Source organism: Xenopus laevis, chromosome 1S (genome assembly GCF_017654675.1).
Source record: "Xenopus laevis strain J_2021 chromosome 1S, Xenopus_laevis_v10.1, whole genome shotgun sequence".
Lineage (NCBI taxonomy): Eukaryota > Metazoa > Chordata > Amphibia > Anura > Pipidae > Xenopus > Xenopus laevis.
In genome coordinates this window covers 20,261,991-20,275,858 of record NC_054372.1, presented here as the reverse complement: position 1 = coordinate 20,275,858, position 13,868 = coordinate 20,261,991, and the positions used below count along the sequence as shown (strand labels likewise).

Below are 13,868 nucleotides of genomic sequence, written 5' to 3'. Positions count from 1 at the left end.
TCGAATTTTACAAACTCGATTCGAGTATTTTCTCAGAGAAAAACTCGAATGTCGGGAAGGCTGCAAACAACTCCAAATTGATCCCTGGGCGTCTCCCATTGACTTAAACAGCAATTCAGCAGCTTTTAGCGGGCTAATAGTGAAATACGAGTTCTTAAATGGCCAGAGAGTGGTAAATCTTGAAAATCTAATTAGAATTTTTTGGTAAAACTCAAATCTAATTTGAATTACTCCCTAGTCGAATTTCGACCATGAGAAAATTCAAAATTAAAATTTTCATTTCGACCCTTGATAAATCTGCCCCATAATGTGCAACATTCCTAGCCTAATTCTTTAATTAGGTTTTAGTTCTCCTTTAAAGCCATTTTTTGTGTGACAGCTAATCTTGTAATGAAATGTACACGAATAAGATGCCATTCTTCATGGCGGTAAATGGATTAAATTCCCCGCATTTTGTCTGTGTCTTACTATGATGATGAATGGCTGAATCCCTTTTCCACCTATGGACAAAAAGGGAATGCGGCTCATTCCCATCTCATTATAATATTTAACGTGTCTCGTTTATAAGGGCAGAATAGAAATATTCAGCAATGTGTTGTGTTTTCTACTCAGACGGGCCGAATCGAAATATTCCCGTCGTCCCTATTAATATAACACTGAGGCGGTTTGCTAGTGGGAAGGATGCAGTTGCGGCTCAATGGGATTTTGATCTGCTCAATGGACAAGGCGCATGGAAGTCAGAAGGCTGCCACATAATTGCATCCGATGAAAACATAACCACCATACAATGCGCATCTCTCAGCAACTATGCAGTACTAATGGTAAGAGATTTTTTTCTCTTATGCTTATTGTTATCCCAAAATGTATGTGTAGAAGCTATCGTTCATATACTATACAGGTATGGGATCCGTTATCCGGAACCCCTTTATCCAGAAAGTTCCAAATTACGGAAAGGCCGTCGCTCATAGACTCCATTATAATAAACTAATACAGATTTTTAAAAATGATTTCTTTTTTCTCTGTTATAATGAAACAGTAGCTTGTACTTGATCCCAACTAAGATATAATTAATCCTTATTGGAAGCAAAACCAGCCTATTGGGTTTATTTAATGTTTTCATGATTTTCTAGTAGACTTAAGATGTCAAGATCCAAATTACGGAAAGACCCGTTATCCAGAGAGTCTCAGGTCCCGATGATTCCGGATAATCGGTCCAATACCTGTAATAATAAAACAGTAGCTTGTACTTGATCCCAACTAAGATATAATTAATCCTTATTGGAAGCAGAACCAGCCTATTGGGTTTATTTAATGTTGACATGATTTTCTAGTAGACTAAAGGCATCAAGATCCGAATTATGGAAATATCCGTTATCCAAAAAACCCCAGGTCCCGAGCATTCTGGATATCAGGTCCCATACCTGTACTACAATTATTATGTACCCTCACCTTGCACCAAGCAAGAAAACCATTTTATCTATTATTTCTTGTGCTTTATAAACTTTCATTGTGAGGATCTATTACAATTTAAATGAATGGCTACCTTTTTAATTTATAGATAACTATAATAAGTTCTCCTTCAGTAACGTTTTCCTAGAAAGTTGCAGTGAACATAAATAAAGCACCAGGGCCAGACCAATGATTACCCAAACTTTCCTTAAAGGACCAGTGACATAAAAAAAATTTTTTTAAAAAAAATCAATATGCTACGAAAAAAAAACCACAAAGACATGTTAAACTTTAAAATCGCAAAGTCTTTATTTAGAAATAACTTACCGAAACTCCTCTTGCGCTCCTATTCAGTAAAGGTGACACGGCGACGATCCATCGTGCAGCGCTCGACTTCTCCTCATTGGCTATCTCCTGTAAGGAAGGCAGGGAGGAGAAATCGAGCGCCGCACGATGGATCCACCTTTTCTGAAGAGAAGCGCAAGCGGGGGGTTATGGTAAATTATTTCTAAATAAAGACAATTTGCGATTATAAAGTTTAAAATGCGTTGGTTTTTTCCGTAGTATTATTAACAAATTTAAAAAAAATAAATTGTTACTGGTCCTTTAAGCTGGCCATAGACATTAAGATTTTATTCGTTGTTCAGGTATGGGATCCATTATCCGGAAACCCATTATCCAGAAAGCTCCGAATTACAGAAAGGACATCTCCCATAGACTCCATTTTATCGGAATCCACATTTTTTTAAATTATTATTTCTCTGTAATAATAAAACAGTAGCTTGTACTTGATCCAAACTAAGATATAATTAATCCTTATTGGAAGCAAAACCAGCCTATTGGGTTTATTTAATGTTTACATGATTTTCTAGTAGCCTGGAGACATATTTATCAAGGTTCGTATTCATGGTGGTTTTTTTAAAACTCCTGTGAACTCGAAATTCGACCAATCAAAATTTATTATAAAAATCGATCTCAGGTGAATAGGATCGGCCCGAAAACTTGAATCGGATACAATTTGAATTTTAAAAACTCGATTCAAGTTTTTGTTTTTTTTCTCCCATTGACTTAAACAGCAATTCGGCAGGTTCTAGGTGGCAAATCTTCAAAATCCAGTTCTTAAAGGACCAGCGGATGATAAATCTCGAAAATCAAATTCAATTTTTTTTAAAAAACTCGAATTGAATTTGAATAACTCCCTAGTCGAATTTGACAATTTTTAACATAAAAACTTGAAAATTAGAATTTATAATTCGACCCCTAAGGTATGAAGATTCAAATGACGGAAAGATCTGTTGTCCCGAGCATTCTGGATAACAGGTCCCATACCTGTATCAATCAAAATATGTCCAGTCTGTCTAGATTTTTCCATCTCTTGCCTGTTTTTTGTGTATTGTGTTAACGTTTTATTTTTTCCCTTCCAAGGACCTTACAGGAACAGAGATATACAGCCACCCAGTCACCTTCTTGCATCCTGTTGTGTACGCGTCTTCTGTTGTGTTACTTTTGTGCTTGTTGGTGCTTATCATCAGTTACTTATACTTCCACAGGTATGAATAGTGTGTGTATTTTTTAAGCAATTTATAAACCTGAAGGTATTCACGGATGACCTCAATTCACAAAGACTCTTGCCGTACTCACAGTGACTTTTATATAAATTGACCAAACACATGCCCTGATTGTTTGTTTTATGTAGAATTTCCAGTTCTGACCTGACAAACAACCCCATACACAAGTCAATTGGCTGCTAACTGTGTTAGTACTTGACAAATTAGCTGTGGCACAATCAGGTTATATTAAATACTCCAGATTGCTTTTTTGGGGGCCTCACACACTGGCCCAGTGCTAGTTGGCAGATTTTGGTGTGTCAGTTTGTAGGCTGCTAGTTTTAAAGGGGAACTATCGAGAAAATGAAAATGTTATATAAGCTGCATCATACTGAAATAAAAAACAATATTAGCAATTATAGTGACTATATTATCTAAGAGAAAAGTAAAGCCTCCCAGCCATTTTTTCTGTTTTAGGAGCAGAGACCTAAGATAATAAAACTATTTCTGATACAAACCCCCTATATTATTAGCATTTCTTGTATTTAGACCCTTATATCTTGTTCCAGAAGTGGAATTACACAAATATGTAGGCAGATTTAGAAAGCCCAGGTTATCCTGAAAAAAATGATGTCATTTTCCTAGGAAAAATAAAACCCTCCCCTAAAAATTCCAAGCTGATGTCTGAGTGACAAGTGTAATAAGAGCTAAAGACAAATTCAGAAAAAAATGTTGTGCAAAAGACAAAATCTGAAACCGGTCTGTTTAAAAGACAAATTCAGACAGAGATTTGTAAATTTGGTGCGAAATCCAACATTTTTATCTCCACTTTTATTTTGTCTCAATATCAGCACTTTTGTAATTTCCCCCCCCCCCCCCAAATGATTTTGAAGTAAAGAAATCTGCTATTGTAACATGAAAATATAATTTTTTACCCTAGTGGTCATGCTGTATTCAATGGCCAGTAATATTCTAGCATAAATAAAGTGGGAGCACTGTTAGATAATTCTCTTCCCATCAAAGTCTGTTATTCGATCTGATTTCTGTATTTATTATGCTTCTCTTCAACAGTCTGGTACGAATTAGCCTTAAAAGCTGGCACATGTTGGTTAACCTCGGCCTTCACGTGTTCCTGACCTGTGCTGTATATGTGGGAGGAATAAATCAGACCAGATATGCCAGCGTATGTCAAGCGGTAAGCAATAAAGGTTCCAATCACTCACAAACTGATACCTTTACACAGTAGATCATGGAAATTATCCACAAGCCTGTTCTGTGCTGTATATTTGTTGATTGCAAAGTCGCATGTTCTGTTTATCTTCTTCAGTCCGGATGCCTTAGGCGTAGGCCTTTATTGCCATTAACATCACATGGTGTCGATTTTAGAGATGACAGGCATGAGTATCAAAACAAAGCAGAGAGATTTCTCAATGTAAAGCATAAAGAAGACAAACTTCAGAGTTATTGCGTGAATAGATATCACCTGCTCACTTTTGTTTTTAATGTAAACTTAAGTTGCCAGGCACATAGAGCTGGAGCAATCATGCATGGCTAGGCAAATGGTAGCTATATGTGCAGATCAAAAGAACTCCACCTCTGCACTGATCATGCTGGTAAACTATAGAGTGCAGGGAAGGTATGCTTTATAGGAGAACTAAACCCTAAAATTGAATATGGCTAAAAGTGCCATATTTTATATATTGAACTTATTGTACCAGTCTAAAGTTTCAGCTTGTCAATAGCAGCAATGATCCTGGACTTCAAACTTGTCACAGGGGGTCACCATCTTGGAAAGTGTCTGTGACACTCACATGCTCAGTGGGCTCTGATTGGCTGTTGAGAAGCTAAGCTTAGGGCTCGTCACTAATTATCCAGCAGAAAATGAGGTTTGTCTGTAATATAAGCTGATGCTACAGGGCTGATTATTAAATTCTAATGCTAATTGCACTGGTTTCTGTGCTGTCATGTAGTAATTATCTGTATTAATTACTAATCAGCCTTATATTGTGACATTTCTATTCTATGTGTACTGTATATTGTGAGTGGGTCCCTAAGCTCAGTAAGTGACAGCAGCACAGAGCATGTGCAGTGAATCAGCAGAAACGAAGATGGGGAGCTACTGGGGCATCTTTGGAGACACAGATCTTTACTGCTAAAGGTCTGTGGTTGCCTTGGGCTGGTACAGAATCCCAAAATATAATGTACAACATTTCTAGCTACTTCTTCAGTTAAACTTTAGTTTTCATTTAAAATCGTTCCACAATGTGCTCTATAATAGACCTGGTCCTGTGTAGTACAGTGCAGTTTCTGTCTGCCCATGAGTAAGTCACCTTGTAATTTGCTTAGCCTGCTCTGCCTGGCATTGGCCAGGATGGTGCCTGATTCTTATTTAGTTTCACTAAAAGGACAATCATGTGCTTTTTGTCTATACTGCCTCTATACAAGGCACATGTTTGGACTGATTATTGAGAAAGACTGGGTGGTGGGTGATCTGGCCACAGTATGCAATTTGCACTTGCCCCTCGTACCTCAATCCAGCCGAATCATCTGTTAAAGGGGACCCGTCACCCAAAACAATTATTCACAATCCTATTTTATCACATTAGTCAAGCAAAATGAACTTTAATTACACTATATAAATTATGTGAATCTTGTTTCCTTCAGTCTGGGAATTCATAATTATACAAGCAGGCAGCAGCCATTTTGTGGACATTTTTAAGGAAAGCCTTGTATCATCTCAGAATCTTGTTTGTGCACCAGAATGGGGGACCTGATGTCCATCCCCATGCCCTGGCTACACAATTAAAGGGTGAAGAGAACTGGGGGAATGTGTGGAGAGCAGTGACATCTAGGAAGTGCTGAATGGAAAGTGAAAATAATTGCCTAAGGCATAGAGGAGGGGCAAACAATATTTGATTGACAGCTGATTTTCAAGTGAGCTTAATAGAGCTCTGAACGCTTTAATAAAAAATAGAAATTGGTTTTCATGTTTAATTTGAAAAGGACTTTTATTATACCTATTTTTGTGTCTTGGTGACAGGTCCACTTTAAACGTTTATGAAACTCCAGATTTGCATTCATAGAGCTCAGATTAAATGTAACATTTCTGCACACCGATGTGTGCAATATTTTTATTTTCAAAAGATTTCAGGTAGTTAAAGCGAACTTGCAACCAGTGATCTGGGGATTATAGATATATTTTAGTATTCATACACAGGCTGAAAAAAAAAAAAAACCATGGAGACGACCAATGCAGAACATGGTCAACACAGGAGGTTACTGATTCGTATTTAGTTTTCTTTCACTTCTACTGGGTAAAGTGGCTCGGATACACATGGCAGCTGTATTGTTTGTTCTGGGTCATCTGGCTACTGCTTAGATAAATGAGGCTTGTTGTTATTTCAGTGTCTCTTTTGAATGCCAGGTTGCTAATGCCTACATTTACTGGTCTACTTTATTCATGGGGATCTAGTATTTTATTCAGAGATTCAGAGCATGCAGGCTAACGAATGTTGGAGCGTTGAAATGTTGGATTAGCAACACTTATTGTTATTTTGCTTAATCATCTTTTTTTCATTTACTTATAGGTTGGAATCCTTTTACATTATTCCACACTTGCTACTGTACTTTGGGTGGGAGTAACTGCTCGAAATATATATAAACAAGTCACCAAAAAGGCCAAGCGATATCAAGACCCGGATGACTTGCCCCCTCCACCCAGACCAATGCTCAGGTAAATGGGGATCACCTCATGCATTTGGGTTTGTTCTACCTTTGTTCTACATTATGGGACAGATTTATCAAGGGTCGAATAGTAAATTCGAATTTTCAAAATTCACACATTCTAATTTGTATCCCCCTATTCGAATGTAAATTCAAATGTGAGATTTATCACGCCTTTACCATGGAAACAGTCCCAATTAGAATATTCGCCACCTATAACCTGCCGAGTTCATGTACAACTCCGTGGCAAAGGGCCATTAAGCCATTTTGAGATGTTAATAGCCTTCCTGACATTCGAGTTTTTTCTCAGGAGAAAAATTAGATTCATACAAATTGAATACGAATCGAATATGATTAAAATTTTCAGGTCGAAACCATTCGATCGAATGTTAGACATTCTACTTTTTTTTTTTAAATAACCTCCCAGTCGAATTGTATATTCGAATTTTAAAAAAAAATTCACATGGATTTGAAATTCGACCTTTGAAAAATCGGCCTCTAAATATTGGATCCTATTCAGAGGTCTGGAGCATCGGCTCTGTGGAGGGAGTCTGGGCCGGCGGGGCCCACCGGGTTTTTTCCCAGCATCCCGCCAGCCCAGTCCGATGCTGCATATTGATCGCAAAGGACAGGCAGACAAATCCCTCTGAGTTACTTCTTAGCCCACAGAGAGAGAAGTTGTGACCATGATGGATTCCCTGACCTAGGACCAATTAAATGTAAAAAAAAAAAGGACAATTGGTTAGAATACTGTTATGGGTCTTTTTTTTTTGCTTTGGTTCTGAAAGCACTCTAACTAACAACACATTTTGTATCTGTTTTAGGTTTTATCTGATTGGTGGAGGAATCCCAATTATTGTATGTGGCATAACAGCAGCTGCAAATATAAAAAATTATGGAAGTCAGCCCAACGCCCCCTAGTAAGTATTTATCCTTGTGCTGCTGTTTTTGTTTTAAAGATAAACCTTAAAAATACGTGAATGTAAAATTAATGAGTGCTGTTCTAAGCTCTTTTGCAATGGACATTCATTTGTTTTTTTAATTCCATGATTTTAAAGGATACATGTACTGTACGGTTAACATGCAAGAATTTTGTTACAACAACGCCACCTCCTGGCCATTTTCCCACAAGTCTGACCACCAAGTAGTCAAGAAAGTTGTCAGAAGAAAGAAAGAGGCTGTTCTGATGTTCTTCTGCTTAGGAAAGATTTTAAAAAGGTTTCTAATTCAGAAGAAGAATATCAGAGCAACCTTTTTTTTCTCCTGACAACTTCCTTGACTACTTGGTGGTCAGACTGGTCAGAAAATGGCCAGGAGGTGGCGCTGTTGTAACAAAATTCATGAATGTTAACCCTCCATGTATCCCTTAAATATCTTGGAATCAAAAAAAAATATATACAGCCAAAGCAACCCAGGAGTTTATTAAAGCAAAGAAGTGGAATATTCTTGAATGGCCAAGTCAGTCACCTGATCTGAAACAATTGAGCTGCATTTCACTTGTTGAAGATTAAACTTCAGACAGAAAGTCCCATAAACAAACAGCAACTGAAAGCCACTGCAGTAAAGGCCTGGCAGAGCATTAAAAAGGAGGAAACCCAGAATCTGGTGATGTCCATGAGTTCAAGACTTCAGGCTGTCATTGCCAGTAAAGGGTTTTTAAGTATTAGAAATGAACATTTTATTTTCAGTTTTTTAATTTGTCCAATTACTTTTGAGCCCCTGAAATGAAGTGATTGTGTTAAAAAAAGGCTTTAGTTCCTCACATTTTTATTACTATCTTTTTGTTCAGCCCACTGAATTAAAGCTGAAAGTCTGCAGTTCAACTGCATCTGAGTTGTTTCATTTACAATTCATTGTGGTAATATACAGAACCAAAATTAGAAAAAAAAGTTGTCTGTCCAAAGATTTATGGACTTAACTGTACACTGCTAAAGTGCTTAGAACAGCACCCTCATTATATTTATATTCACTTATTTCTAAGGTTTATTTATCCTTTAAGTTGTTATAAAGTAAATGTTATTGATCATATTTGCTTCTATTTCAGCTGCTGGATGGCGTGGGAACCAAGTCTGGGTGCTTTTTATGGCCCTACAAGTTTCATTGTGTTCATCAATTGTATATACTTCCTCAGCATATTTGTTCAACTGAAGCGCCATCCTGACAGGGTATTTGAGCTCAAGGAACAGACCGAGGAACAGCAGCGATTAGCAGCAAGTGAAAGTGGTGAAGGCAATCAGCAAGACTCACTTTCAGTGTCTTTAGTGTCTACTTCAGCTTTAGAGAATGAACAGACCTTTCAGGCACAACTTCTTGGTGCCAGCCTTACTTTATTTCTCTTTGTGTCTCTCTGGGTGTTTGGGGCGTTGGCTGTCTCCTTGTATTACCCCATGGACTTAGTATTCAGCTGCTTCTTTGGAGTGAGTTGTTTAAGCCTCGGTGCCTTTTTAGTTGTACACCATTGTATGAACAGAGAAGACTTGAGACGGGCTTTAATGAACACTTTCTGCCCTGGGAGGAGTACATATTCTGTGCAAGTTAATGTTCCACCATCTAATTCTTCTGGGACTAACGGTGATGCTCCAAAATGTACAAACAGCAGTGCCGAATCTTCTTGCACAAATAAAAGTGCCTCCAGCATTAAGAATTCGTCCCAAGGCTGCAAGCTGACCAATCTTCAAGCAGCGGCAGCACAATGTAACACTAATCCTTTGCCGGTAGCCGTAGCCCCTCCGCTTGATAATAGTCTAACAGAACATTCAGTGGACAATGACATTAAAATGCACGTTGCTCCTGTTGAGGTCCAGTACCGGCCCAATGGTCACCCGTCCCGACATCACAAAAATCGAAGTAAAGGTCATCGCTCGAGTAGACTTACGGTTCTTAGAGAATATGCCCATGATGTTCCGACAAGCGTGGACGGAAGCGTTCAAAATATTGTGCCAAAAACCAGACAGAGTTATGCAGAAGGCCATTCGAGGAGCCGGAGAGCTTACTTGGCATACAGAGAGCGCCATTTTAACCAGTGCCACCTGGACAGTAGCGATGCTGGTAGCACCCTTCCCAGATACAGCAGGAACATAGAAAAAGTGGCCTCGAACAACAACAAAAAAGACATTTTGAGAGAGCCAATCGTTGTGCAACTTGAAAGCCAACAGAGATCTTACGGTTTAAATTTGGCAGTGCAGGACGGCCCAGCTAAAGATGACATTGCGGAAGATCCTCCAATAAATGCAGACAGTAATGGAAATGTCAGGACTGGTCTTTGGAAACATGAAACTGCCGTGTAGTATTGTCTTTCATCCCCTCCATTCTGGGCATATACGTACAATAGAGGCCTTTCTGCTTTCCATGGATTACAACTCCAGTCACCTTCAGCAGGGACGTCTGAGCGTGTAACAGTCCTTGCTGTTGTTGATGTCATTGTGGTGGATTGTGACTTTGATGTCCATGTTTTTCACTAAGAGCCAAACACCTAATGTACCCTAATCTTCTGCCTATAGCGTACGGTTGCAGAGTCCATAATACATGAGCCGGAGAACAAAATACTGCCTGACATTGTCCTGGGTGTGAGCCAATCCTCCTACAGACTTTTCAAAACAAAATGTTTACAGAACTTTTTATATGTAAGTTTTTATGGAAGACGACGAACTTTGAAGAATACTGTTCTTTCTTACTCTGAATCACTTTGTGTACTTTGTGTACAAATTATGCTATGTTCGCGTGTGGATTGTATTATTTTTTTACCATTTTTAAAGAAAACTGAAGAAAACAACTTTTGTATTTTGACATATTATGAATGCCTTGTTCCCAGACAGATTTGTATTTAAGCGTGTAATAAACGGCGTTTATCATGGTCACATAATTTAAATTTAGATAGTAGTTCCTGTTTTTTCTTAAATACTGAGATCAGTGGCGTAACTAGACCCCTAATGGCCCTGGTGTATGAATTTACAACTGGGCCTGAGAGTCTGAAATATATTTTTACTGCGTTAATGACAAGGGTTAATCAGTGCAGCATTAAAGGGGTCCTTCACCTTTACATTAACTTTAATATGGTGCAGAGAGGGATATTCAAAGAAACTTTGCAATTGCTTTTTTCATTTTTTTTTTATTTGCAGTTTGCGTTATTTAGGTTTTTATTCAGCAGCTCTCCAGTTTGCAATTTCAGCAGTCTGGTTGCTAGGGTCCATATTACCCTAGCAACTATAAACTGATTAAAAGGAAAGACTGGGATATGAATTGCAGAGAGCCTGAATAAAAAAAAAAGTAGCAATAAATGTATAGCCTTACAAGGCATTGTGGAAGATGGTACGGTGGCAATTCCATGTATAAATACCCCCAGAACTCTGACATTGTGGCAGATCCATAGCTAATAACCCATGAATGCAGTTGTTAAAAACCTCCGCATATATATGAAAATGAATATCAAACTTCCAGAGGTCAAAAATTGAAATGTGCCATCTAGTAAAAAAAAAAAACGTCCTTACCAGTTATCTTCTGTGCTGAGACAGATGGGTGGTGGGATGGGGGTCACTGAGCCACCAACTTGCCTTTTAGCAAGTCCATAGCCCAGCATTACAGAAAACTCTTTCTGGTCCCTCATGAAGAGAAGCCAGTGTGGGGGCTGGAAATTCAAATCAGTCAGGGCAGCAGCAGCCAGCAAGTCTGTAATGTGATCACTGCAGGTCTGTAGCACTTGGCTCTTCTGCTGCTCGTGTTGCTAACCCCCCTTGCTCTCCCCAATGCAGCCTGGACAAGTCACACAAGAAGCTACACAGGCAGGAGTCTGAGATGCCAGACCAGCATCATCAATCACTGTGCGCTGCGGCTTCATTACTTCTCTTTCATGTAGCCTTCCCCCCCCCCACTCCATGTTACTGTCTCACTGCTGTTCCCTCAGCGTCTGTCCATGCAGCTTTGCCCCCCTCCCCCATGTTCCTGTCACTCAGCCTTTTCCTTTCCTTAGCATCCCCTTTCAATGCAGCCACCTCTCCCTCCCTCCGTGTTGCTCTCACTCTGCTATTCACTCCCCTCACCAGGCCGGCACTGCCGTTGGTGAAGTCACACGCAATGCGCTGCAGAGAACAATGCACTCAAATACAATTAACTTGTCTTCAGGGATGCAGGGCCCCTGGTACAGTTGCACCCCTGCACCCCCGGTAGTTCTGCCACTGACTGAGATTGGAACGGATTGTCTCTGATAATTCGTAATAGTAGGGAGAGATGGTGCCTATAGTAACAGTGGGGATAATAGTCTCTGGGAAGGGAGTTTGACTGTGGGATAGCAGGTATAGTAGGGAGAGATGGTGTCTATAGTAACAGTGGATAATAGTCTCTGGGAAGGGAGTGTGACTGTGGGATAGCAGGTATAGTAGGGAGAGATGGTGCCTATAGTAACAGTGGGATAATAGTCTCTGGGAAGGGACTGTGACTGTGGGATAGCAGGTATAGTAGGGAGAGATGGTGCCTATAGTAACAGAGGATAATAGTCTCTGGGAAGAGAGTGTGACTGTGGGATAGCAGGTATAGTAGGGAGAGATGGTGCCTATAGTAACAGTGGGGATAATAGTCTCTGGGATGGGAGCGTGGCTGTGGGATATCAGGTATAGTAAAGAGAGATGGTGAGTGTAGGCTGCTTTATTTGAATAACATTTTGTAGCTAATTTGGTCAGTGGGTGGCAGTAAAGCATATTATTTATAGAATGTTATTCAAATGAAGCAGCCTACACTCACCATCTCTCTTTACTATACCTGCTATCCCACAGCCACACTTGCAGTACTGTGTACACACTACTAAAACAATGACACAATGTTCTAAAATAGTAATATTGCTGATGGTCTTATTTGCCTTTATACTACACAGCCTGGGTCAGGAGTAGTTGTCAGTCCGTACACAACAGTAGATGTAGGCCACAGCAAGGCTTAACTAATATGGGGTATTGTGACAGGACTAGGGGGCTATTTGTAGTACAAGAGACATCGATTGTCTGACCTTATGGTTACATAATCCTCATAGGGGAACAACATTGATTTAGCCATTTTGGATACATATGCTTGTCTATGTATTATAGTAGAAGAATAACCAAGGGGATTCTTTAGCACCAGTTTAAAAGGTCACATCCCAAACCAGCCAGTAGATTAAATGACAAACTGCAAGATGAAATAAAAATACAAAAAATAAAAGCAATAGAGCAATGGTTCTTTTTGGCTGCAGCGATCAGTGTCTCCCTTTAGAGATTTTTATTATAAAAATACACTTACATTAATTCAAAACGTATCAGAAAATCAAAAATGCAACAAACCCACCCATACACCCTCCTGCCTGCAGAGTCCATCCCTCTGTCCATAGGCAACAGTCCAAACCCACCAATTCACCAATTCACAAGGCCAAACTTTCAAAGTCTTGTTTGTGTCCATATGGTCCTTATACCACCCCAACAAAAAAACAATATCCAAACTCCCCCACCCTCTTCCAGAAATGCATGAAGAACAAAATAAATCATTTGCAGGACATATCTCTCCTCGTACTCTGTGCTGTGCAATATCTCTGCCATCACCCTGAGGATAAAAGGAGATCAGTATCAGAGAGTGGGAGATGATATTAATACTAATACAAGAGTTTTCATCCAGTATATAGTGTCTCCTTTTAGAGCTAGACAAAGGAAGAATAGGAAGCAAACACATCAATAATCATTAAAAAATGAGGACCAATTGAAAAGTTGGTAAGAATAAGACGTTTATATCATCCATTATCTGGAAACCCATTATATGGAAAATTCCAAATTAAAGTTAATTTTTTAGTATGATTTAGAGAGAGAGAGAGAGATTCTGAGATAATTTGCTATTGCTTTTCTTTTTATTATTATTTATGGTTTTTAAGTAATTTAGCCTTTTATTTTGCAGCTGTCCAGTTTGCAATTCCAGCAATCTGGTTGCTAGGGTCCAAATAAATTACCCTAGCAACCATGCACTGATTTGAATAAGGAGAATATGAATAGGAGAGGGTGTAAACAGAAAGATAAGTAATAAAAAGTAGCCATAACAAAAAATGTGTAGCTTTACAAAGCATTTGTTTTTAGAAGGGGTCAGTGGCCCCTGTTTGAAAACTGGAAAGAGTCAGAAAAGGAAGGCAAATAATTAAAATAAATA

The 13,868-nt window shown here is 39.0% G+C and overlaps 1 protein-coding gene across 1 annotated transcript in view; it reads left to right on the top strand.

Annotated features, from left to right (window-relative positions):
* The window catches only part of LOC108706552 (adhesion G protein-coupled receptor A3), a 45,934-nt gene extending 35,347 nt beyond the window's left edge, over nt 1–10,587 (top strand). The window contains exons 14-19 of the mRNA XM_018243068.2: nt 613–821; nt 2,875–2,999; nt 4,068–4,191; nt 6,584–6,729; nt 7,544–7,639; nt 8,764–10,587. Of these exons, the coding sequence (XP_018098557.1) occupies nt 613–821; nt 2,875–2,999; nt 4,068–4,191; nt 6,584–6,729; nt 7,544–7,639; nt 8,764–10,006 (1,943 nt within the window). The 3' untranslated portion in view covers nt 10,007–10,587. The remainder of the gene's footprint in view (nt 1–612; nt 822–2,874; nt 3,000–4,067; nt 4,192–6,583; nt 6,730–7,543; nt 7,640–8,763) is intronic.
* The last annotated feature ends 3,281 nt before the right edge of the window (nt 10,588–13,868 follow it).